The 24,921-nt window shown below is 62.4% G+C and overlaps 2 protein-coding genes across 8 annotated transcripts in view; one reads left to right on the forward strand and one right to left on the reverse strand.

Moving 5' to 3' along the window:
- C17H19orf25 (chromosome 17 C19orf25 homolog) lies at nt 1–6,825 on the forward strand. Of its 3 annotated transcripts, none has more exons than XM_030796385.1 (4): nt 1–190; nt 294–535; nt 793–924; nt 4,768–6,825. In XM_030796385.1, the coding sequence occupies exons 3-4, from the start codon at nt 795–797 to the stop codon at nt 4,992–4,994; spliced, it is 357 nt and encodes a 118-aa protein (XP_030652245.1). In that variant the 5' UTR covers nt 1–190; nt 294–535; nt 793–794; the 3' UTR covers nt 4,995–6,825. The 3 variants fall into 3 exon arrangements, with proteins under 3 accessions (XP_030652245.1, XP_030652246.1, XP_030652247.1); XM_030796386.1 differs by having other exon boundaries at nt 294–584; nt 4,768–5,867; XM_030796387.1 differs by lacking the exons at nt 1–190; nt 294–535 and having other exon boundaries at nt 586–924; nt 4,768–5,867.
- Nucleotides 6,780–24,921, reverse strand: part of APC2 (APC regulator of WNT signaling pathway 2) — a 27,002-nt gene continuing 8,860 nt past the window's right edge. For 4 of the 5 annotated variants that reach the window (XM_030796381.1, XM_030796379.1, XM_030796382.1 and 1 more), the window contains exons 5-15: nt 24,159–24,267; nt 23,917–24,033; nt 23,161–23,238; nt 22,910–23,008; nt 22,121–22,511; nt 21,303–21,398; nt 19,043–19,182; nt 18,502–18,579; nt 18,206–18,322; nt 17,199–17,413; nt 6,780–14,849 (exon numbers count right to left, since the gene is read on the reverse strand). In XM_030796381.1, coding sequence (XP_030652241.1) covers nt 9,800–14,849; nt 17,199–17,413; nt 18,206–18,322; nt 18,502–18,579; nt 19,043–19,182; nt 21,303–21,398; nt 22,121–22,511; nt 22,910–23,008; nt 23,161–23,238; nt 23,917–24,033; nt 24,159–24,267 — 6,490 coding nt within the window. In that variant the 3' untranslated portion in view covers nt 6,780–9,799. The remainder of the gene's footprint in view (nt 14,850–17,198; nt 17,414–18,205; nt 18,323–18,501; nt 18,580–19,042; nt 19,183–21,302; nt 21,399–22,120; nt 22,512–22,909; nt 23,009–23,160; nt 23,239–23,916; nt 24,034–24,158; nt 24,268–24,921) is intronic. The other variant, XM_030796380.1, reaches the window with a different exon arrangement.

The raw sequence follows: 24,921 nt of genomic DNA on the forward strand, positions 1-24,921 counted from the left end.
GTTCTTGAGACAGGAAAAGGGCCCTCTGTTCTCTCTGCCTTTCCAGGCGTCAGCGGAGGGGACAAGGTGACCTCCAGCACCGCCCCCGAGGTGGGAGGACCCGCCTTGGCCAGAAGTGGAGGCGCCGCGACCGCCCCGCCTCCGCTGTGTCCCGGCCGCCGAGTGCTCATGCACCACCAGGCTGCCTTAGGTGGACAGTAACTTTGTGCTCCCGTCAGCCACGTGGGTGGCGTGTCCCCCGGTGGCGTGTCCCCCTTTTCAGAAAGACGAGCCTCGGATGCTTTTCTACCCAGCCAGTGGAGCCTGGACTCGAACTCGTTCTCAGCGCGTCCAGGCTCGGGTTCGCCTGAGAGGCTGAGATCCGATTCTCAAGGGCACTATCCCTTTAAGACGGGGCGGAGCCCCGCGATCAGCGGCGGGCCGGCGCGAGAGGAGGCCGGAAGTGTGTGTCACGTGTTCGGGGACGGGGCGGTACTCCGACCGGAAGCGGAAGTGGCTGCATAGCCGACGCTGGGGGTTCGCGTCCTGCGCCCAGGTGGGAAGAGGCCGGCCCCTGGGGTGACCGCGGGGAATCTGAGGCAGAGGTTGAGCCAGACCCTGAAGCCTTGGCCACCGTGTTGTTGGGCGGAGGGAGAGTCAGGGCTTGGGGCGAGCCCAGAGGGGTGGGACAGGGCGGGCTTCCCCGGGAGCCGGGCCGCGACGTGTGCGTACGAGTTCGCTGGGCGGGAGGAGCAGCCCGGTCAAGGGCGGAGAGGTGGACGCCCCGGTCAGCGCTCCCTTCCCCGCCTTCAGAGATGGGCTCCAAGGCTAAGAAGCGCGTGCTGCTGCCCACCCGCCCAGCGCCCCCCACGGTGGAGCAGATCCTGGAGGATGTGCGGGGTGCGCCGGCAGAGGATCCAGTGTTCACCATCCTGGCCCCGGAAGGTAGGGGGAGCCCGGTCCCGGGGAAAAGCCGACCTGAGACCCCGGCAGCAAGGGGACGGGAGAGAAGCACACCCCTAACTCCTGACCCCACGCCCTGGGAACCCCAGTAACGTAGGCATGATCCATATCCTCTCCGAGCCTCCTTCTACTCCGCTGTAGAGTGGGACCGATTTTCAGAGGGTTCTTCTGACAGGAGAGGAGGCCGGGCGCTGTGGTTCAGGCCTGTAAACCCAGCATTTCGGAGGACGAGGCGGGAGGATCGCTTGAGCCCAGGAGTTCGAGACCAGCCTGGCCAACATGGTGAAACCCCGTCTCTGCTAAAAATGCAAAAAAAAAAAAAAAAAAAAAAAAGAGTTAGCTGGGCATAGCGGCAGGCGCCTGTAATCTCAGCTACGCGGGAGGCTGAGGCAGGAGAATCGCTTGAACCCGGGATGCAGAGTTTGCAGTGAGCCAAGATCGCACCACTGCACTCCAGCCCAGGTGACAGTGGGAGACTCTATCTCAAAAAAAAAAAAAAAAAATTACTGAGTGTGGTGGTGGACACTTGCAGCCCCAGCTTCTTGGAGGCCAAAGTGGGAGGATCCAGCCTGGGCAACACAGCCAGACTCTGTCTCAAAAATAAATAAGTGGCCGACGCGGTGGCTCACACCTATAATCCGAGCACTTTGGGAGGCCGAGGTGGGTGGATTACTTGAGGTCAGAGGTTCGACACCAACCTGGCCAACATGGTGGAACCTTGTCTCTGCTAAAAATACAAAAATTAGCCAGGTGTGGTGGCGTGGGCCTGTAATCCCAGCCACTCAGGAGACTGAGGCAGGAGAATCACTTGAATCTGGGAGGCGGAGGTTGCAGTGAGCCGAGATCACGCCACTGCACTCCAGCCTGGACCACAGTGAGACTCTGTCTCAATAATATAATAATAATTAATAAATATAAATAAATAAATAAAGTAAAACAGAGGTGGTAAGGTAGGGCCCACCAAACCCTGCCCCTGGCTGTTTTTGTAAGGTCTGGGAGCTATGAACGGACTTCACATTTTTAAATGGGGGTGGGTGAAAAAGAACATTTCTGACCCTTGAAAGAGGAATGAAATTCAGCTTTCAGTGTTGGTAAGTAAAGGTTTACGGCACACAGCCACGTGATTCACATGTGGTTAGTGGCGGCTCTCACGCCAGAAGAGCGGAGTTGATTAGTGGGAGCAGAGACTCTAGCCTTTGGCAGGAGAGCTTGTCCACTCCTGATTTACGGGGTGGAAGCTAGTCAGCGACCAAAGGGTTCGGCCGTGCAGTTGGGTGAATTTTGTGTTCTGGATGAGGCTCATTCATTCATTCAACAAGTCTTTTCTTGAGCACCTGCTTTGTGCCGTGCTCTGCACTTAGAGCACTGCCAGTGGACAAGTGAACAAAAGAAACAAGAATGCCCGCCCCCGGCCGGGCGCGGTGGCTCACGCTTGTAATCCCAGCACTTTGGGAGGCCGAGGCGGGCGAATCACGAGGCCAGGAGATCGAGACCACGGTGAAACCCGGTCTCTACTAAAAATACAAAAAATTAGCCGGGCGTGGTGGCAGGCGCCTGTAGTCCCAGCTACTCGGAGAGGCTGAGGCAGGAGAATGGCGTGAACCCGGGAGGCGGAGCTTGCAGTGAGCCGAGATTGCGCCACTGCACTCCAGCCTGGGCGACAGAGCAAGACTCCGTCTCAAAAAAAAATAAAAAAAAGGAATGCCCGCCCCAGGCTGTTCTCGGGGTGGCGGGAAACATTAAATGAAGATGAATCGGCCAGGCGCAGTGGCTCACACCTATAATCCCAGCACTTTGGGTGGCTGAGGTGGGCGGATCATTTGAGGTCAGGAGTTCAAGGCCACCCTGGCCAACATGGTGACACCCCGTCTCTACTGAAAATACAAAAACTTAGCCAGGCATGGTGGCGCATGCCTGTAATCCCTGCTACTTGGGAGGCTGAGGCAGGGGAATTGCTTGAACCCAGGAGGTGGAGGTTGCAGTGAGCTGAGATCGCACCACTGCACTCTAGCCTGAGCGACAGAGCAAAACACCATCTCAAACAAAAAAAAAGAAAAAAGAAAATGAGTCATGTGGAACGATAGAAACTGCAAATTTCTATGGGAACATTTTTAAAAAGTAATATTAGAAAATTCTGGGGCCAGGTGCAGTGGCTCATGCCTGTAATCCCAGCATTTTGGGAGGTTGAGGCAGGAGGATGACTTGAGGCCAGGAGTTCAAGACCAGCCTGGGCAACATAGTGAAACCCATCTCTACCAAAAATACACAAACTAGCTGGGTGTGGTGGCATGCACCTGTGGTCTTAGCTACTCAGGAGGCTGAGGCAGGAGGGTTGCTTGCGCCCAGGAGTTGGAGGCTCCAGCCTGAGTGACAGAGTGAGGCCCTGTCTCTGAAAAAGAAAAAAGGAAAGAAAAATTGAGTTGCTTTTTCCATTTAGACATATTTTAAGTGCCCAGGAGCCACACATGGCTGGTGACTGGTGTGGACCAGCATCGGTGGGAGGTGTGCGCCTCATCTGGAAGGTTCTGTGGGCCGGTACCGGTCAAGGTGCATGAGTTGGGTTTATTCCCAGCATGCAGTTCGGTCATCTGAGGGTGCTGGGGCTGTAGTTTCAGCATCATGGGCGCAGGTCCATGGCCGTTGAGTGTGGCGAAACTGAGGCACGCTGTGCGGGGGAGGGGGGGCGCTCACAAAAGGTAGGGGGCCTCCTGTGCTGGCCTGCCTTCATCCAGGCACTGCCCGGCCTTTCCCACCCTGTTGCTAAAACAGGTGGTGACAGGTGATTTGATCAGCCCCGGCCTGTGTGGCACGTGGAGCCCTCGTCAGTGGGAGACCACACTGCCAAGGGGCAGGCCAGAGCCGAGGGGCCCCTGACGCTTCTCTGAGTGACCCTGAAGTCTGTGCTGCTTCAGCCCTGCTGCACTGGGCTTGCACACCTGGGGGAGCAGGGAGCCATACGTAGTTTCCACTGTATGTGGGAATCACCAGGATGTCAGTGCCCACCTCTCAGCCTTGCCACCCCTGCCTTCCTAAGTGTGGGCTCCAGGAGGTTGCATGGCCCCTGGAGAGGTTTTCGGTGGTGGGCTTGTTGTGTCTCTGGCTTCCAGAGGCAGCAGGAATGAGAGCCAGGCCGGCTCAGTGGAGCCCATACGGTGGGTGCCACGGCTTTTGCAGGAATGGAAGCCCCGCCCCCAGGAGGGCCACTGCTGGCCAGGCTCGAGCTCTTTCTGTGACCCGATCCCCCTGGTCACACGCTTTGCTAAGTCAGGTAGCCTAGAGCTGGAAGCCCCTCGTGCCACCCAGCCGCTGTGCCTCTCCCAGCTGATGGACCAGGAAGCCTCCATTATTTGATTTTTATTTTTATTTATTTATTTATTTATTTTTGAGACAGGGTCTCATTCTGTCACCCAGGCTGGAGTGCCGTGGCACGATCATAGCTTCTTGCGGCCCCGGCCTCCCAGGCTCAAGCGATCCTCCCACCTCTGCCTCCAGAGAGGTAGGGACCACAGGTGTGTGCTACCACGCCCAGCTAATTTTTGTATTTGTATTTTTTGGTAGAGTTGGGGGTGTCACTATGTTGTCCAGGCTGGTCTCTAACTCTTGGGCTCAAGTGTTCCTCCCGCTTCGGCCTCCCAAAGTGCTGGATTACAGGCGTGAGCCACCACACGTGGCCACTTTCATCACGTTAAGAAGACCCTGGCCAGCAGCTCACTTGGGGACTGCAGGGAACCCTGCCCTTTGGGGGCAGTAGTGAGGGGTGCCCAGGAGGATGCCCTCCAGGGTTCCCTGGTCGGCAGGCAGTGATGCTGCTGTGTCCTATCTCAGACCCCCCAGTTCCCTTCAGGATGATGGAGGATGCGGAGGCCCCGGGAGAGCAGCTCTACCAGCAAAGCCGGGCCTACGTGGCTGCCAACCAGCGGCTGCGGCAGGCGGGCGATGCGCTGAGGCAGAGGTGTGAGCTCCTGCGGCGAGCCGGCGAGGACCTGGAGCGGGAGGTGGCCCAGATGAAGCAGGCAGCACTACCGGCGGCCGAGGCCGCCTCCTCAGGCTGACTTCTCGGGGCCCGCAGGCCTGGGCAGCACACGAGGTGGCCTGCGCCTGGGCTTTCCCTGGGGGTCCGTCGGCCCCAGACTGGCATTCGCGGGGTCCCAGCCCACGTGGGCGTCTGACACAGGCGCCCCTCGTGATGCTGGGGCTGCGGTTCATCCGTCGTCCCATTCATGCCGAGTTGGTGGGACCCACCCAGCTGGCTCCGTCCTGCGTGACCTGAGGGCCCACTTGGGTTCTGGAAGAGGATAGGGACATTACTGCTGTCCTGTGATTCTGTCCTCAGCTCACAGTGGCCGTGCTCTGCAGTGGGGCCCCTGGGAGCAGGCGCCACCTCCTTCCTTCCCCGGGGCAGGCACTCGCCTGTCCACTTCTGAGTCCCGGTGTCGGGATCGAGGTGTTAACTGTGATTCCATCCAGTGGGTGCCCACCCAATGTCAGAGCAGCCCGAGGGCCAGCACGAGCCCCTGACCCCACTTCCTTCTGGGCTCCAGGCTCCTCCCACGAGCCACGTTGATCTTCACAACAACCCTGGGCCGCTGGGGTCACCCAAGAGAAGCAGCCCTGAGACCCAGCCAGGGTGGACCCAGCTCCACGGCACGCGTGTTTCCCAGCCCCTGCCCTTGCTGGAGGACTGCTGTGAGTCACTGGCCAGGAGCCCAGGGTGTCCGGGGTCTCACAGCCACCCTGCCGGCTGGAGCAGGTCCTGGGCCTGCTTCCCTGCGGGTTCTGGCCCTGGGGGAAGGGGGGTTAGTGCGGCGGAGGGTCTTGCCAAAGGCTTTTCATCCTAAATAGCAACTTGAGTGGAAACCTGGGCAAGGCGGCCCAGAGCCTGGGCGCTGCACATAAACGCTTTTGTGTGTGTCTGGCCGGCTGAATGGTGCCTCTGTGAGCGGCTCCTTCCCGGGGCCCCGGAAGCTGGGGAGGGATGGGTACCGGCGACCCCGGGAACCCTGCTCAGTCCTGCCTGGCACCGCATGCAGGGACCGTCTGCCTGACCCAGAGACCTGGGGCTGCCTCGCCCTCTCTCCAGACCCACAGCCAGCTTTGTTTCTTGAATGTGGAAGATGTTTCTTATTCCCTGAAGAAAGGGGGCCTGCCACACACAGCCTGGGAGGCTCCTCATCCAGAAACTGGGACTTGGCTAGCCCAGCCTGGGCCCTAGGGACTTCTCACTGGTCACGCCTCTGAAGCTGCTCACCTGGCTGAGGGAGGTCCGGGCAGGGTCCCAGGGTGGAAGGTGGGGAGGGGGCCGGCTGCTGCCATCCCTTCCCGCCCTGCACTTCTGTGCTGCTTGCAGTCAAAGCTTTCCTCGTCTCCCTGCTGGGCCAGTGCTGTGCTCCCTGAAGTGGCTTTGACGTGGGGCCGTCCCAGCTACCGCAGCCCGTCCACCGTTGACTCTCCCCGGTACTGGGTGCTATGGCTGCCCCATCCCAGCTGTTGCACCGGCCTCAGCTCCTAGTGGCTCATGGGTGCCTCCTGCCCCACACTGGGGCCTGCCATAATAACGCCCAGGTACCAACGCCCAGGTTGGACCCCCTGTCTGGGGTGCTATGCACCCCCTGGAGCCTGCCCTCCTTTGGGCCAGGGGGAGACTCCTGGCCTTACCCAGCGCCTCCCCTGCCCATCTGGGTGGGGTGCCAGCAAGTAAACCCTGTTCCCCCAGTTTCTGCTTTCTGGCTCTGCTTCCAGGGATCTAACCTGGGGGGGTCTCAGCAATTCTGCAGCAGCACATAGCGATGAACCTGCCCCACCCACAGCCCATTTGAAGAACGGGGGTGATGGCGGCAGGCAATTCAACAGCTCAGTTTATTAAATGTGCGCGAGAGTCGGACAGCTGACGGTGTCGTCCTTATGCTGGACAGATGGCTTTACATTTAGGGGAGGACAGGCTGTCACTATTTACCACTATTTACATGTCCGTTTAACACTGCAGAGACCCGGTACAGAAACGTGGGGTGGCAGCTAGGGGAATCAGACAGACCAAGCACGCGCCCGCGGGGCTGGGGCGGGGTGAGGTAATTGCTGTCGGAGCTCGGGAGGACCACGCCGGTGGGCACGGTGCCCCGAGTTCAGCACCCACGTGTGGTCATGTTGGGGGCCAGTGGCGGTCACTGTCCATCAGCCTCAGGACACCTCCACCCTCCCTACGTCCTCAGACCCTCAGTTCCTTAGGACTGGCCCTGGAGCATCGGGGGGCAGACAAGGACCCCTTGTCGCCCTGGTGCAGAGAGGCCAGGTGGCCAGGCAGGGGCCGCGGTGGGAGGGAGGCCTTGCAGTGGGCATACCTTGAGTTGATTGTCCAGAGACCGCGGACTGCCTGTCCCCTCCTGGAGACAGCTGGACTGGGCGGTGAGGTGTGGCTGTGGCCCCCACGGCAGGGGATGGAGAAGGCGAAAGTGAGCTCAGGACTTGGGGTGGGGGTGGGAGGTGGGGCTGGCAGCCATGTTGCGCTCCCTGCTGCTGGGCAGGGCGGCATGGGCAGGAGCCAGCCAGACCCAAGTTCCATGAGCAGCACCAGGCACCTCCCCATCATCGCTGCCGCCACGCTCCCCCAAGAGGTAGCTCTGGGAGTTCTCCACGGCCCACATGGGGAAACAGAGGCAGGGAGCCGGGAGAGCACCACCCAGAGACTGACATGCGTGGAAGGTAATGCCGCACCTCCTTCCTGTACAACCCTGGCCCTGTCACCAGCGACCTGGTGGCTGGCTTCGCCGTTTCCCTACCCCTTGGCGATCAGGGGCGCGGTGGGCCGGGGCGAGCATGAGGGTGAGCACGTGTTTGGCATCCCCAAGTCCAAAAGCTCAGAAGAGACCACCAGGTTCCCCCTCAGGCCATGGATGGGGACAGCAAGTGTGAGACCCCCGCTGTGTCCGGAAAGGGGGCTCCTGGCAGGCAGGAGGTCGCCCCACTCAGCCTGCATTCTCCCCGCTCTCTGCTTAGCCGTCCATGACCCCCTCTTCCCCCAAAACAACCTGACAGCTTCGCCTGGCTGCGAGGTCCTAGGAGGGAGAGTTGGGCACCTCCAGCACCTGCCGGGTGGCGCGCCTCGGTGACTTACGGACGTCCTGCCTGGAGCTCCTTGTCCTGCAGGGTGTGGGCCCGGAGCATGGGGTGCAGCGTGACATGCATTCAGAGAAGCAGCAGTGTTAACTGGGGGTAGGGGCTGGGGTCAGCTTTGCTCACAGTGGCCCTGAGTTGAGGACAGCTCCTTCTGCCAGAAAGGCTGGACTTGCACACGCTGGGGACGGGACGGGAGGGATGGTGTCATCCGTGGTGGGGCTGGGGTTTCCTTCTGAGCTCCATCCACCGAACCCTCAAACCCTGCTTCGTTCTTCCTGGAGTAGGCACGTGGGGCATTGAGCGTGTGCCTTCGGCCTGGTCAGATCCCTGGGTGAAGGCAGCACCTGCTCGAGCTGGGATTCTGCAGAAAAGAGGTCGTTGGCTCCCTCTGCAGGACGAGGCGTTGCCCCAGTCACAGAGACCCCGCCCCTGCGAGCCCCACCCCACGCAGGAGGCCCTGCTCCCAGCCTCTCCCGCCAGGGGATGAGGCAGCCGAGCCCCTCAGGCCCTCCTATCAGCTTTCACCTCATCTGGCACCGAATACTCTCCGGCCCTGCGTTCACCTGCCGGAAGGCCCCTGGACCTCCCGCCTTGTCCCAGAGCCTCGGGTGGAGGGCAAGGCTGGGTCCCCGCCCCAGCTGTGCTGTCTCTGGAGTTCTAGGGCCTAGCGCTTTATGCATCATAAACCAGAAGGGAATTGAAAAGGGACAAGATGAAAAGCGGTGCAGTCCTGGGCACTGACCACGCCCACATGTGTTGGTCTCCGTAACGTGCAGGCTCCGCTGGAGAGAGGCCAGCGCGGGCTCCAGCTCCCAGGGCCTCGGGCTCACTGCCGGGACTCCCCTCAGTCTCCTTCCCATTGGCCTCGCCCGCCGCAGCTGGGCCGGGCTGGGCCGATACTGACTCCAGCGACCCTTGGGGTCGCCCCAGCTGGTGGCCAGCATCTCCTCTGGGATGGGGTCCAAATGTCAGCCGGCCCGGCGTCTGCACCAGGGTCCCATCCTACGCAGCCCGCTGCCTTCCAGTCTTCCGCCAAGGGGTGCAGCAGGCAGGGGGATCCGTTGGCCTCTGCCCCTCCCACCCCCACCCTTTTGGGCTCGGCCGGAGCGCTTGGGCTCCGGGTTCCCTGAACACCGTCTGGGCGGGGCTTCCTGCCGGGGCTCGCCACACCCCCACCCGCACTCCCACAGCTGGGGCTGAGAATGAAAACAAACCCTGCAAAGCCCTCATTAGCGAATTACCAGCGGCTGCAGTGATTACAGGCTTCGCCCCTGCGCGCCGCGGAGGCCCCCAGCTGGCAGGCCCGCCGCGGCGCCGCCCTCCCCCAGCCTCGCCCCACCTGTGGCGGGCGCCGTCGCCTCCCCAGCGCTGCCGCTGCGAAGCAGCGGACCCAGACCCGGACCCGGAGGCTACCGCCTCTCTCGCCCGGGGTCAAGCAACGGCTTCCGACAGGGGAAGGGCCGCGCGCTCAGGGCTGGCCCAGGGCGCCCTTGCCAGCGCTTCACGGTCGGGACTTGAGGCCCAGCGGCCGCCCCGTTTCCTCCTGGACCCCCGCGGCACAGAGGCAAGGTCTTCCGGTGAGGCGTGGGGTCGCCGTGCGCTGGGTGGGGGTTCTGAGGGTGGTGGGGCTCGGGTGGGCAGAGGCCCTGGGGCGACCTACGGGGGACATCTACAGCGCAGGCCCATGGGGCAGCCAGACGGGGCCGCAGGGCCGGGAGAGAACGTTCCAGAAGGCTGGCCTAGGCCACTATTCCAGGAGGGTGGCGGAGGCAGTGGCCGGGGCTTTCTCCGCGGCCGAGTCGGTGGTGACTGCGACCACCATGGGGCTGGGCACATAGTTGAAGGGGGGTACTCGGGCCGAGCGGCTGGGGGAGCCGTGCCGGCTGGCGGGGAAGCCCCCCACGGCGACCCCCAGGCCCTCGTGCACGAAGGGTGCGGAGATGGGAGCCTTGGCGAGGCTGGGACCGTCCACGTCGCTGCCGAGGAGGGAGAGCTGGCCGCCGGCGGGGGCCCCGGGGGGCTCCCTGCTCTCCAGGCTTGGGGACGTGCTGGAGTTGGTCTTGGGGGCAGCGACCTCCTCGGTCTGGACCACGGCGTCGCTGGTCTTGCGCGGCGGGGGCCCGGCCGGGGCGTCCTCGGGCGTGGAGCCCCGCAGTGGCAGGGCCGTGGCGGGCAGCGTGCTGCGCAGGATGTGGGGCACGTCCTCATCTCGGATGCGCCGCCACGTCGTGCCCGGCGCGGCCACCCTGGGGAGCGGCCGGGGCTCCCCGTCGCTGCTGCGGCGCCCGGCGTCGGCTGGGGCAGGGGCCGCGGGGACGGCGCCGTCGGGCCTGCGGGCCACGCTGATGTGCGGCAGCGACGCGTAGCGCTTGACAGTCTCCGGCCGGGCGACAGGCGCGCGCACAGGCAGGCGGGACGGGCTCTCGGAGCTGGTGCGCCGGGCAGGGCGCTCGCCAGGGCCGGGTCGGGCCGCTGGGGGCCGCTGCCGGGCCGGGGCCTGCCGGGGTGCCGCTCGGAGCTCTTCGCAGCGCGAGGAGCAGAGGAAGACGGCGGGCAGCGCGGGCCGGCCGCGGCGGGGCGAGGCGCCCTGGGGGGCAGAGGCCGCGGACGCCGCCGAGGACAGCTCGGAGCGGCGCCGCCGCAAGCCCGGCGACTCCTTGATGAAGGTCAGCTGTCGCCGGAAGCCCGAGCGGTCGGAGGACTCGCTGCCGCTGGAGAGGGCTGAGGCCACGCGCACCAGGCCCAGGCGGCCCCCGCGCGCCCCCGGGCCCGCCTCGGTCCCCGCCCGGCCCCTGGGGCCCTGCTCCGGGACTGCCCGAGCTAGCGGTGGCGGCCCACGCCGGGCCGGCCTCTGCATGAACGGGATCCGCACGGGCGACCTCTGCGTCTTGTGCTGCTTCGCCAGAAGGGTGCGCGCCGGCGTCTTGGGCACTGGGGAGGCCCCGGGGCCGGGCAGGGGCCCTGCAGCCTGGGTGACCGGGGGGCGCTTTCTGGGCAGGGGCTGGGAGGCGGGCGAGGTCTGGGAGGAGCTGGAGGAGGGGGTCTTGGCGAGGCGGGCGGGCGGTGTGGCGCTTCTGGGGGGCTGGCTCAGCGTCGCCAGCTCCGTGGTTTTGCCAGGCCGGTGTAGGCTCCGCGACCGCTGCTGTCCGGGGCTGGGGACTTTGGCTGGAGCCGCGGGCTGTGCCAGGCAAGGGGGCGCCACCTTCCGCGGTGTGGCGCGGGGGCCGGGGGTCCCTTTGGGCTGGGCACGGGGTGCCGGACTGGGCACGTAGATCACTGTTCGTCCCCGGAGCACAGCTGGCACCCCGGGCGTCGTCTTCTGTGTGCCACGTGGCTTCTCGGGGCCTGCAGGGGAACGGGGGCTCCCGCTGGTCTTGGCTGACGCTGCGCCCCTTTTCTCTGGCCGCCGGGCACTGCCAATTTCGCCCTCCGCCTGTCGTCCCTTCCTGTGCTTGGGGGGCTGTAGGGTGGACCCCACCGACAGCCCGGATACGAAGGATAGGATGGAGTCGGACTCAGACGAGGCCTCTCGCGTGGCAGCTGCTGCCTGGTGCAGCCACGTGACGATTGAATTGGCGCCCTCCTGGATGGCGCGCCACTCCACGCTGTCCAGGTCGGAGGCCCGGTCCGAGCCCGCTGCCTCCTCGCCGCGTTCCCGGGACCCCTCCGCGGGCCGCTCATCTAGCCTGGTGGCTCGGGGCTTGCGGCGCCGCAGGCTAGACACAGGGGGCCGGCGCCTGGGCAGGGCCGAGCTGATGCACCGCTGCAGAAGCTCCTCCGCGGCCCGCGGGCTGGGTGAGCTGTCGCGTCCGCCTCCTGGGCCCGGGTCCTTGGTGACCGCGGGCTCCCGGCCTCGTGGATGGACGGCCGGCGGCTCCGAGGGCTCGGGCTCGCTGAGGGAGCTGGCGGAGGAGCTCAGGGAGTAGCAGGGCGGGGTCTCGTCAGCAATGAGGCTGGGCTGGGTCCGGGCGGGCGGGGGGGCGGCTGGTGCGGCCTTGGACGGGGCAGGGGCCTCCTTCCGGCCCTGCGGGCGCTCCCGCCTAAAAGCGCGGGGGATGGCCGATGTGCGCCGGTGGGTGGGCGTGGGCGCGGCCGCAGGGGGCTCCTCGTCCGAGTCGTTGCCGTAGAAGCAGTACACGGCCTCCTCGGTGGGCGTCGTGAGGCACAGCGACTGGAGCGCCCCGTCCCCGCGGGTCCGGCCGGGCTTTGAGCCGTCCTTGTCTGCGGGGGCGCTCGGGGGCCGGCCCAAGGGCAGCTCCAGCCCTGCTCGGTTCTTGCCCGCGCCCTGAGACTGCTCCGCGCTGCGGCCGGCGCCTCCCGCCTTGTGCCGGTGCCCCACGGCCTGCCTGGCAGAGGTGGGGCGGCCGGTGGGTCTTTGCCTGCCCGCTGGTCCCTCGGGCTGGTCCCTGGGGGGTCCCTGCAGCGTCTCGTCGCTGAGCGAGGCGGCGCTGGAGAAGTTGACCGGCGTGCCCTCCGCGGAGTCAGTGCAGGAGTCATCCTCCTGGGCTGGGGCCGGGGCCGGGGCGGGCACCAACATGTAGACGGGCACGGGGAGTGCGCGGCGACCTGGCATCAGCGCCGAGGCCACTTTGCGGAGCCGGGCAGGCACGGCGGCTCCCAGGCACTCCCGCAGCAGTTCCAGCTCCTGGTCCGCGGCGCCGCGGGGGCGAGAACCCGTGGGAGCCGGCCCCTCCTCCCGCCGCCGGTGCCCTGCAAAGTGGAGGCCGGCGCCCCCGCCGCGCTCCGGGCAGGCCGAGGGCAGCAGCCGCAGCTCCACGTCCTGCTGCACGTAGTGCTCGTGCAAGGCCAGCGCGCTGAGGCTGGAGGCGCACGAGAAGTTCTCATCTGGCTTCTCCACGGTAAAGCGCACGCTGCCTGCATCCAGCTCAGATGGCAGCCGGCAGCGCTCCCGGCAGTCGGCGATGTCCAGAAAGCGCTTCACGTAGCTCTCCCACTGCAGGCTGAACTGGCTGGCCTCGGGGGCACCCTGTGGCGCGGGCGCCAGCGGCGGCGTCTTGCTCCGGCTGGGAGGCATGGTCTGCCCGGGGCTGTCGGGCAGCTCGCTAGGGCTGATGGTGCCGCTGCCCTGCCCGCTGCAAGGGTCACTGGGGATGGAGCTGGCAATGGACGGGCTCTCGAAGCTGCCCAGCGAGCTCACAGAGCTGCAGCGGCTCAGCACGAGCGGCGTCTCCTGCACGTAGTTCTCCGACGAGCTGGAGGGCGTGGCGTCCTCCACCCCCAGGCCCCGGCCTCGGTTACGCCGGGGAGCCGGAATGGCTACGGGCAGCGAGGTGGCCCCGGGCGCCCGCCATGCGCTGTCCAGCTCAGCCTCGCCGGGGCCGGCCTCCTCCAGCCCCTCCAGGGAGGAGTCACTGTCATCCAGGTCACCGCCCTCGCTGGGGCCTGGGCGGCCGGCCGAGGACAGCGAGGAAAGGGAGCTGCATCGGGATAGCGAGAGCGGCCCCTCTTGCGCCACCAGTTTCTGCAGCGCCTTGCTGGCCACGGACAGCGGGGCAGCCACCAGCTTCTCGGGAACCTTGCTCAGGTGGTCTGCCGGCAGCCAGGCCTGCTTCCGGGCCCCTGGAGAGGTTCCAGGCCCCGCGAGGGGCTCTGCACCCGCCCTTGAGGCACCCTCGAGCAGTGGCACGTGCTGATAGGTAGGCGACAGCTTGATGGTGCGCACGCGGGCGTCGGCGGATGTGGCCTCGCGAGCTGGGGGCTCGGCCTGGCTGCCTGGCAGGTCAAGGTCAAGCCGGCTGGGCCGAGGCTGCCCACACCTGGGGTCCTCGCGGCGCGAAGCCAGTGCGGCCAGCGGGCAGGGCAGCATATGTTCGCGTGGGCAGTACCCGTCGCTGGCACTGCCGCTGTTGAGGCTGTCGTTGGAGAGGCTGGCTTGGGCCGCCTTGAGCCGCAGCAGCGGGTGCGCCCGACTTCCTGCCTCTCGCCGCCCGCCCTCTGGGCCGCGGCATGGCGAGCAGGACTGGGCGCGGCCCTCCCGTGGCGCCTCCTGCCCCGGGTCTCCAGAGCTGAGGCTGAAACTATCGTCAGACGAGGTGTGCAGGGCGGAGATGTCCTCCACCAGCTGGTCGATGCGCGCCACTGCAAGCGCCAGCTTGGCCTTGGCCTTGGCCGCCACGGCTGCCTCCCCACTGCTGTCCTTCTCCGCCTCCTTGCCGCCTCGGCGGGTGGGCGGGGTGCGAGCCAGCGCCTGCCCCTGCAGGAAGGGGCTGCCCAGGAAGAGGGACAGCGCGGCAGGGCTGGCTGGCTCCCCGGTGGCCGCGGCCGCAGCCAGGGATGACGGTGCATCGTCGTCGTCAAAGCAGCCCGAATCGGAAGCATAGTCTTGGGCCAGGCCATCCAGGTGTCGCAGGGGCGGCAGCGGCTTCTTAGTGGCGGCCTCGGACGCCGGCGGGCCCTGCTTCTCCAGGTGCTCCAGTGCTTGCGCGAGGTGCCGTGCGTCCAGCTCGGCCTCCAGCGCCCGCTGCTTGCGCACGTATAGGCTGGGCACGCAGCTGCCTGGGGACACGGCGGTGGCAGCCGCCTGGTGCTTGGCGGGCCGATGGGCCAGCAGGTTGCGCAGGGCGGCGGCGCTGCCCATGGCGATCATCTTGTGTTTGGAGTGCACCAGATTACGCAGCATGCCCACAGCGCCCAGGTCCCACAGCAGCTCCTGGTCCCGGGCGCTGCGGGCAGACAGGTTCCAGAGCGTGCCGCACGCGTTGCTCACGATGGTCAGGCTGTGCGAAGTCAGGTGCTGCAGCAGCGTCTGCAGACAGTTGTGATCCCGGAGCACCTGCCTGTAGGCACAGGGCGGGTTAGCCTGGGCCACCCCCACCCTCCCCTGCCCACCCAAGGATGGGGACGCCGGATGTGGTAGGTAAAAGTAAACGCATCTCGTTAGGTTTGGATCTTGGAAAGACTAATTTTTGGTATAAGTATATCCCAAAGATTGCATGAGACTAAAAATAAATTATTTTATTTTTTTTGAGATGGAGTTTAAAAAAAAAGTAGGCCGGGCGCAGTGGATCACACCTGTAATCCCAGTACTTTGGGAGGCCAAGTGGGGCGGATCACCTGAGGTCAGGAGATCGAGACCATCCTGGCCAACATGGTGAAACCCTGTCTCTCTTAAAAATACAAAAATTAGCTGGGTGTGGTGGTGAGCATCTGTAATCCCAGCCACCCAAGAGGCTGAGGCACGAGCACTGCTTGAACCTGGGAGGCAGAGGTCGCAGTGAGCCGAGATCGCGCCACCGCACTCCAGCCTGGCAAGAGACCAAGAATCCGTCTCAAAAAAAAAAAAAAAAAGTAAAAAACAGCATGAATATATCTCATGTGATGTCTGGGATATACTTAGATGGATTCTGTCTATATCTATCTATCTATCTTTTTTGAGAGAGTCTCGCTCTGTGGTACAGCGTGGAGTGCAGTGGTGCAGTCGTGGCTCACTGCAGCCTCCAACTACTGGGCTCAAGCAATCTTCCCGCCTCAGCCTCCCAAAGTGCTCGGATTACAGGCGTGAGCCATGATGACCAGGTAAAAATAATATTTTGTGTTTTCATAAATAACATGTAAATATTTTTATTTTAATAAATATTTCTTATTTAACAACATTTTTATTTTAATAATTTTTTTTTTCTGAGATGGAGTTTCACTCTTGTTGCCCAGGCTGGAGTGCAATGGTGTGATCTCGGCTCACTGCAACTTCCACCTCCTGGGTTCAAGCGATTCTCCTGCCTCAGCCTCCCAAGTATGTGGGATTACAGGCACCCACCACCCTGCCTGGCTGATTTTTATATTTTTAGTAGAGACGGAGTTTCACCATGTTGGCCAGGCTGGTCTCAAACTCCTGACCTCAAGTGATCCACCCGCCTCGGCCTGCCAAAGTGCTGGGATTACAGGCGTCCACCACCCCGCCTGGCTAATTTTTGTATTTTTAGTAGAGACGGAGTTTCACCATTTTGGCCAGGCTGGTCTCAAACTCCTGACCTCAGGTGATCTGCCCACTTCGGCCTCCCAAAGTGCTGGGATTACAGGCGTGAGCCACCGCATCCAGCCAATAAGTTAATTTTTAGTATATCCCATGCGCATTTGAGATGTACTTCAATTAAAAATATTATTTATCTTTATAAATAAGTATTCTCTATTGTTTAGTAAATATTTTAATGAAGACAATTATATTAATATGATTTAAAATAAAATTGAGACAGGGTCTCACTCCCATCACCCAGGCTGGAGTGCAGTAGCGCGATCACAGCTCACTGCAGCCTCAACCACCTATGCTCAAGTGATCCTTCCACCTCAGCCTCCTAATGTGGACGCTAAGCCAAGCTAATTTTTCTTTCTTTTTTTTTTTGAGACAGTTTTGCTCTTGTTGCCCAGGCTGGAGTGCAATGGCATGATCCTGGCACACTGCAACCTCTGCCTCCCAGACTCAAGCAATTCTCCTGCCTCAGCCTCCCGAGTAGCTGCAATTACAGGCATGAGCCACCACACCTGGCTAATTTTTTTTTTTTTTTTTTTTTTGAGACGGAGTCCCCTCTGTCGCCCAGGCTGGAATGCAGTGGTGTGATCTTGCCTCACTGCAGCCTCCGCCTCCTGGGTTCACGCCATTTTCCTGCCTTAGCCTCCCGAGTAGCTGGGAGCACAGGCGCCCGCCACCATGCCTGGCTAATGTTTTTGTAATTGTAGTAGAGACGGGGTTCACCGTTGTTAGCCAGGATGGTCTCAATCTCCTGACCTCGTGATCTGCCCATCTTGACCTCCCAAAGTGGGATTACAGGTGTGAGCAACAGTGCCTGTCCCACACCTGGCTAATTTTATATTTTTTAGTAGGGACAGGGTTTCTCCACGTTGGTCAGGCTGGTCTTGAACTCCCAACCTCAGGTGATCTGCCCACCTCGGCCTCCCAAAGTGCTGGGATTACAGGCATGAGCCACCGTGCCCAGCCTGAAGTGATTTTAATGTAATAAGTAAGTCTGCATTGTAGTGTATCTCACGCAGTATTTGGGACGTATTTATGCTGCAAATAGCAACCCCTGGGGAAGCCTTGGGAGCATCCATTCACGGGAGGACAGTGCCCAGCCCAGCCCTGTGCCCGCCCCGAGCGCAGCTGCCTGTGTGCGGGTGCGGGGCTGGGGGCCGACCTGTAGTCCTCACGGGTGGCGATGAGGCTGGACACGTTGCGGAGGATGCCGCCGCCGCTCTCGATGATGGCCAGCGAGTTGCTCTGGCACTTGTAGGTCAGGGTGCTCACCAGGAAGCCCAGGGCGCCATCCACCTGGCAGATGGCCGCCTTGTTCTCTGTGCTGTGTGCAGACAGATTCCACAGGGCGCTCAGCACGCTCTTCAGGGTGGACTCCTGGACGAGGGGCGGGAGGGAGGCGGGTCAGGGCTCAGTGGCCTGGAGGACACGCTCCCACACTCACATTCAGTGGAGTTGTTTTTTTGTTGTTGTTTTTTTTTGAGATGGAGTCTTGCTCTGTCACCCAGGCTGGAGTGCAGTGGCGCGATCCCGGCTCACTGCAAGCTCCGCCTCCCGGGTTCACACCATTCTCCTGCCTCAGCCTCCGGAGTAGCTGGGACTACAGGGGCCTGCCACCATGCCTGGCTAATTTTTTGTATTTTTAGTAGAGATGGGGTTTCACCGTGGTCTCGATCTCCTGACCTCGTGATCTGCCTGCCTCGGCCTCCCAAAGTGCTGGGATTACAGGCGTGAGCCACTGCGCCCGGCCCAGTGAGGTTGTTTTTTTTGAGAGGCAGTCTTGCTCTGTGGCCCAGGCTGGAGTGCAGTGGCACATCCTCCACCTCCCAGGTTCAAGTGATTCTCCTGCCTCAGCCTCCTGAGTAGCTGGATTAACAGGTGCCCACCACCACACCCGGCTATTTGTTTTTAGTAGAGATGGGATTTGACCATGTTGGCCAGACTGGTCTCGAACTCCTGACCTCAAGTGACCCACCGCACCCAGCCTACATTTGCTTTCAAAGAGCAGTGACACGAGGAGTGAGCCCCAGCCGGTCTGAGGCTGGACCACCTGCTAAGCAGTGAGCTGTTCAACTTGATTTCCTCTCAAGTCGGAGAGCTCGCCCGCTGCCGCCAGCAGCCTCCTTCCAGTGACTGAAGAACCATCCCTGCCGCCCACCGGGTGCCCACCTTGGTGGCCCGCAGGACACACTGCACCAGGGCAGTCACGCTGCCCGCCTCCCTCAGCACCTTCTTGCTGTTGATGTCGGCTCTCCAGGACAAGTTCCGAAGGATGCTGGACACCACCTGGGTGGGGTGAGGGGCAAGCGTGGTGGGACTAGGGTCCAGGCCCCCCAAACCCCCCAGCAAATGTGAGGCTGCAGAGAGTCGGACGGGACATCCCCGCCAGCCCACCACACCCCTGGGGAGGGGCCTCTGCCTGTCAGGGACACCCTGGAAGGCTTTCCCAGCAGCCCGCCCCGTACCTGGTGAAGCTCCTCACTGTCGGAGGCCAGCTGGGCCACGATGGCCTCCATGCAGCCGCGGCGTGCACACAGGGTGGCCTGTTGGGGGTGACGCAGCCAGGGTCACGGGGTGGGGCAGGAGGGAGACTGTGCCCCTTACCTCCCAGCTCTGTCTGTGTGCTGCAGCTGCAAACTCAGACCCCTGCTGATCCTGACCACTACAGGGGACGGCTACCCCATGCTCAGGTCAGGAAACTGAGGCCCAGACAGGGGCAGACACCCAGCTTCGGGGCCCTGAGGCCCCCACTACAATGAGGGCCATTTTCTGCAGAGGCAGCAGCAAGATGGGCGTGAGGACACCACCAAGTGGGGAAGTTCACCACGGGCTCCTGTCCCCCCACACTGCACTCTCTGGGCCTCAGTCTACCCGTCTGTAAGTTGGGGACAAGTGGCCCCAGCTCTCAGGGCTGTTTCGAGGCTGGGATGAGTTGGAAGGAGGCTCAGTCCCTGGAAGACCGGATGAGGAAAGTGCCAGCCCCGCCCACCCACTGCCCCCGGGCACCTTGTTGGCAACGTCCCCAAAGGTGAGGTTGGTGAGGGTCATGCCCGCGTAGCGGCGAAGCGCCAGGTTCAGCGGGTCCCGGGTCATCTTGTGCATCTCGTAGTCAACCTGCAGCAGCTCTGCCACGGCCTGCAGCCCACCTGTGAGGACCCGACAAGGTTGGTGGGTGGCGGGGACGGCCCTGCCTGCTGCCCAGTGCCCCACCTCACTCCCTGCGCCCCAGACCTGCCCTCCTCAAGTTCCCCTTCCAGGCCCAAGTCTGAGACCTCCAGGAGCCAGTATGGCCTCACCCTGCTGCCAGACCCACAGGGGTACCCCCCTGTGCCCTGTGACTGCTACCCCTGCCTCCTGTCAGCCCTCGGCCCTGGCTCACACTTCCTCCAGCCGCTGGGCCTCTGCACCTGTCGTGCCCTCAGCCTGGAATGCTGTTCCCTGCCCTGTTTGACAGGTGCCTCAGGGAAGGCCCCCTGAGTCCTCTAATAATCCACCCCAAGACCATCAGATGGAGAGCAGCGTCCCCAGCATAGACAGGGCTGTGGGGATGGGTGACGGCCACACGCACCGTCTTCACTCCACCGGCTTCCCCATTACAAAAGGGGGAATCAACGGGGAGATGGCGCCTGTGAGTCAGAGGGAGAGGACTTGCCACCAAAACACTTTTCTCCCCCTTCAAAGACAACGGAGGCAAATGTGACTGTTCTCAGGGCAGGGGTGGGTCAGTGGAGACGCCCTTTGGGGAAGTGAGTTAGGAACATATCTCAAAAAACTTCCAGACTGAAACTCATACATCCAGGTTCACCACAGCACGATTCACAGAGCCAGGAGTGGGGAGCAGCCAGAGCATCCATAGGAGGACAAGTGGGTCAGCCCAGCGTGCCCCACGCACGCGATGGGATGTCACGCAGCCTCAGAAGGGAGCCAGGCTTTGGCCGGGTGCGGTGGCTCGTTCCACCTGCAATTCCAGCACTTTGGGAGGCTGAGGCAGGAGAATCGCTTAAACCCGGGAGGCAGAGGTTGCAGTGAGCCAAGATCACGCCACTGCACTCCAGCATGGGCAACAGAGCAAGACTCCGTCTCAAAAGGAACAAGGCTCTGAAACAGACTATGGTGTGGGTGCACCTCGAGGATGTCACGTTCAGTGGGAGAAGCCAGGCATAAAATGACAAATCATGTGTGATTCGATTCCACTCCTAGGAGGTCCCTAGCTCCATCAGATTCACAGAGACAGAAAGTAGGATGGGGGTGGTGCCAGGGGCTGGGGACAGGATGGGCAGGAAATGTTTCACCCGGACAGAGTTTAAATTTGTGAAGATGTAAAGTGGCCGGGCGTGGTGGCTCGCGCCTGTAATTCCGGCACTTTGGGAGGCCGAGGTGGGCGGATCACCTGAGGCCAGGAGTTTGAGACCAGCCTGACCAACATGGTGAAACCCCATCTCTACTAAAAATACAAAAATTAGGTGTAGTAGCAGGCACCTGTAATCCCAGCTACTCGGGAGGCGGAGGTTGCACTGAGCTGAGGTTGTACCACTGCACTCCAGCCTGGGCAACAGAGTGAGACTGTCTCAAAAAAAAAAAAAAAAAAAAAGGTTATAGCAAGACTTTTCTTTTTGAGACAGGGTCTGGCTCTGTTGCCCAGTCTGCAGTGTGGTGACATGATCATAGCTCATTGCACCATTAACCTCCTGGGCTCAAGAGATCCTCCCACCTCAGCCTCCCCAATAGCTGGGACTAATTTTTTATTTTTTTGTAGCTATGGGGTCTCACTATTTTTGCCCAGCCTGGTCTCGAACTCCTGAGCTAAAGTGATCCTCCTGCCTTGGACTCCCAAACTGCTGGGATTACAGGTATGAGCAGCCTCACCCGGCCTCAATTACTTTTATATTGACAAAGAGAAGATGTTGCAATGTCCTCAAACATAAAACACCCCCTACAGTTCCAATTCTGGGCCTGTCTTGTATCTTTGCCCTTCTGGTCCACTCCCTGTTCTGAGCCCCAGGGAACTTAGGGCTGAAAGTCACCCCCGAGGCCTCAGACCAGATCGGGAGGCCACACGCAGCTCATGGGGACAGAGGGCCCAGCGTAATGGTCCACTCATGAGAGGTGCTATGTGACACCAGGGAGTCCGTCCCTCTCCAGGCTCCAATCCCCAGCCCTGACCACACAAGATCAGATGACCCAGCCTCTGTCCCTTTAGCGGCTGAGGAGCCACCACCTGTTTGGGGGCTGGAGGATGGCTCCCCCGAGGAGCTGGGACACTCACCTAGCTCGTTCATGGCACGGCGGTACTCCTCGTCAAAGGACAGCTTCATAACAGCACAGGTGGCCTGGCAGATCTGCGGCTCGATGGGGATCGGGGCTGTGGACACAGGGACCAGATCAGAGCCCCCATTCCCAGGAAATGTCCCCGGTGACTCCGGAAGGTCCCCCCCAACCTGCCTGCCCCAGGCCTGAAGGATCCCAGTAGCTTTGCAAATGGCTGCAAAGCTGGGACTTCCTTTCCCAGCCTCTCTAAGATGGGATGGTGGGGTGGCCTCCCTCACTCAGCTTTGGGAAGGGCGGTGAGGTCGTTCCTGGAGCACCACACCTTTTAGCTGTGCTTCAGTCGTTTTTAAAAATAAAACTGACGAGACAAGGTCTTGCTCTGTTGCTCAGACTGGAGTGCAGTAGCATGATCTCAGCTCACTGCAGCCCCAAATTCCTGGGCTCAAGCAACTCTCCCGCTTCTGCCTCGCCAAGTGATGGGATCACAGGTGTGAGTCACAGCGCCCGGCCCCCATATTAACTTTGCGATCAACTGCAAAAAATGAATCTCAAAGTCTGCACCAACTTTCCGGAGTTGCCCACGATCCATCCATGCATTCAGCGACTTCCTGAGCGTTTACTCTGCGCCAGGTACAATCATGGACGGGTCTTTTCCCAACGTCAAAGGCCCCCACAGGCCTCGGCCAGAGCCTGGTACTGCAGCCTCCAACTCCAGAAGGCAGGCAGCAAAGGCTGGAGGTCCTAGCCGCCCATCCCCCGGGAAACCCTAGCTGCACGTTAACTGCGCGGAGGGGGCCCACCAGTCCAGGCACTCACCGCTGCCGTTGCCGCCTCCCTCGGGCCCGCCGTCTCGGGCCTGCAGCCAGTCCCAGCAGGTCTCGCAGTAGGCCCGGATCTGCTCCAGCACGTGCAGGACGCGCATCTCCTTGCGAGCCAGGCCCTGGTCCGGCTGCGAGAAGACGATGTTGTGCAGCGCCGCGTTGGCGCGCATGCGTGCGTCCTTGGCGCCCGGTGCTCCTGGGGCCCCGGCGCGGCCCCCGGCCGCGACCTCGGTGCCGTGGAGGATTTGCAGCAGCAGCGGCAGACAGCCCGAGCGGCGCATGGCCACGCAGCTCTCAGGCGAGCTGGACATGGCCAGCAGCGTGCGCGCTGTATCCTCCTGGTCGCGCGTCGCCAACATGGACAACAGCCAGAAGACCACCTCCACCTGGGGGGGTGGGGGGGGGTGGCAGGGTCAGGGTGGGGTCCCTCAACTGCCCCAGGCACAACTGGGGATGGATGCGGGGGGGACGCCAGGAGGCTGCACACGTGCTTCGGGGAGGCTGGCCCCCCTCACCTGGCATTCCTAGGGTGGCAGCGCACAGCCAAGGGGCTCCACGGGGACGTCTATGGTGCCCCGCTCAGCCCCCGCTACGGGACGTATTTCCCCATCCACCTCGCCAGGCCCGCAGCTTCTCCATGAGCCGCACTCCAGGGGGGCCTTCCTACACCCGAGGGGGTGCTGGATGGAGGCATGGGAGGGCACCACAACTGGCGAGTACGCAGACCTGATCCCCCTTCCAGCCCAGACAGCTGCGCCCGCCCCTGTTCCGCCCTCCCCATCACCTTGCTGTTGCCCGGCTGAGGGGTGCCATCCTCAGGGTGTGTGGGGACCTCTGTCTCGGGGTCCTCGTCCACCGGCACCGACTTCACCGCCAGCAAGGCCTGCAGGGAGAGCACCAGGGTCGGGGGTACAGTCCCAGAGCACCCAGCCTGCTCACCCGTGACAATGTGGGCGGGGGCGGGTAGGACTCGAGGAGCCCTGTTCTGCCTGGGCCAACACCACCCCTGGGCCCTAACTCTGCCCCACCCGGTACCTGGGGCTCCGTCTGCTGCACTCGGTCCTGCGCCTCCAGCAGCTCCTTGTCAATCTGCTCCAGGCGCGAGGCGCGGATCTGCTCAGGACAACACGAAGGGGGAGTGCTGGGGCTGGCCCCGCCCCCGGCTCTGACCCCACCTCTCCCCGGGATGACCTCGCCCTGGGCTCCCACCTTGCCTCTCCCTGGGATGACCCCACCCCGGGCAAACCCCACCCTGGGCTCTGACCCCGCCTCTTCCTGAGATAACCCCGCCCCAGGCCCTGACCCTACGTCTTCCTGGGATGACTTTGCCCTGGGCTCTGACTCTGCCTTCTCCCTGATCCAGTCCTGCCTGCTCCCTAAGCCCTGCCTCCTAAGATATGACCCCACCCACTGTCTAAACCCCGCCCTTACCTAGCCCATCCCAGGCTCTGACTCCTCCCACTTCCCATTTGGGCTCCACCCAGAACCTAGACCTCGTCCTTCTAGGCCCCACCCACCTGCTGATCTGGCCCTGCCCACAGGCCATGCCACCTTCCGCTGTCCCACCCCACCACCCTTGTGCTCAGGCTCTGAGCCTCCTCTGACTCCACCCACCAACACCTCCAGCTTCGGGCCCCGCCTCCCGAACCAGACCCCCCCCCCCCCCAACCCAGGAGGCATAAAACTCCTCCCATTACCCCAGACCCCGCCTATAATCTCTGCACTCTGATTTCCCCACTGGCGCAGGGCCCCGCCTACCGCCGCGCCGCGCCACCCCGCCCACCGCCGCACCTGTGCCCGCTGCACCATCTCGTCCGAGGTGCCGAAGCGCTCCTCCATCAGCGAGCGGATGTGCTGGGCCTCGAACTCAAGCTGCTGCCGGATCAGCTCCATCTGCATCGAGAACTGCTGGGAACGGCAGGCGGGCGGGCCACGGTGAGGGGCGCCCGGGCCAGGCCCCGTTCCTCCCTAGGCCGCTTCCCTCACCCTGGGTGGGGCGGGCGCGCTGCCCCGTGGCTCCCCGGCCCGCTCACCGTCTCCACGTGCGGCAGCTCGTCCAGGCGCTTGGACAGGCCCTGCAGCTGCGAGTAGTACCAGAGCTTCTCCTTCTCCTCCTTCTCAATCTCATTCAGAAGGAAACACCTGTGGGAACAAGTCAGCGGGGGCGGGCTCAGAGGGCGGCGCCGTGTGTATGTGTTTGATATTTGTAATCACTTCTTGGCGCTTACTGTACGCCAAGTTTAACAGGCAACATGGCAACGTCTCTCCCGTTGCGCTCCCAGAGCTAGGGTGGGGGTGGGTGGCTATTGAAATTAATTGGGGGATGCAAAAAAAATTAAAGGAGAGAAAACAGTGGGCAACATAGCGAGACGCCCTCTCTGAAAAGGAAAAAAATAAAAATAAAAAATATAAAAATGGCCGGGCGCGGTGGCTCACGCCTGTAATCCCAGCACTTTGAGAGGCTGAGGCGGGAGGATGACCTGATGTCGGGAGTTCGAGACCAGCCTGACCAATATGGAGAAACCCCGTCTCTACTAAAAATACAAAATTAGCCGGGCGTGGTGGCACATGCCTGTAATCCCAGCTACTTGGGAGTGTCAGGCAGGAGAATCGCTTGAACCAGGGAGGCAGAGGTTTCAGTGAGCTGAGATCGCACCATTGCACTCCAGCCTGGGCAACAAGAAGGAAACTTTGTCTCAAAAAAAAATAGCCGGTCGTGGTGATGGGTGCCTTTAGTCCCAGCTACTCAGGAGGCTGAGGCGGGAGGGTCACTTGAGACTGTAGTGAGCCATGACT

Source organism: Nomascus leucogenys, chromosome 17 (assembly GCF_006542625.1).
Source record: "Nomascus leucogenys isolate Asia chromosome 17, Asia_NLE_v1, whole genome shotgun sequence".
Taxonomy (NCBI): domain Eukaryota; kingdom Metazoa; phylum Chordata; class Mammalia; order Primates; family Hylobatidae; genus Nomascus; species Nomascus leucogenys.

Bases quoted from the DNA above. Each gene is read 5' to 3' on its own strand.
- C17H19orf25 (XM_030796385.1), top strand. From the start codon at position 795: ATGGGCTCCAAGGCTAAGAAGCGCGTGCTGCTGCCCACCCGCCCAGCG. The intron at 925-4,767 runs GTAGGGGGAGCC...GTCCTATCTCAG, and splicing joins CACCATCCTGGCCCCGGAAG to ACCCCCCAGTTCCCTTCAGG.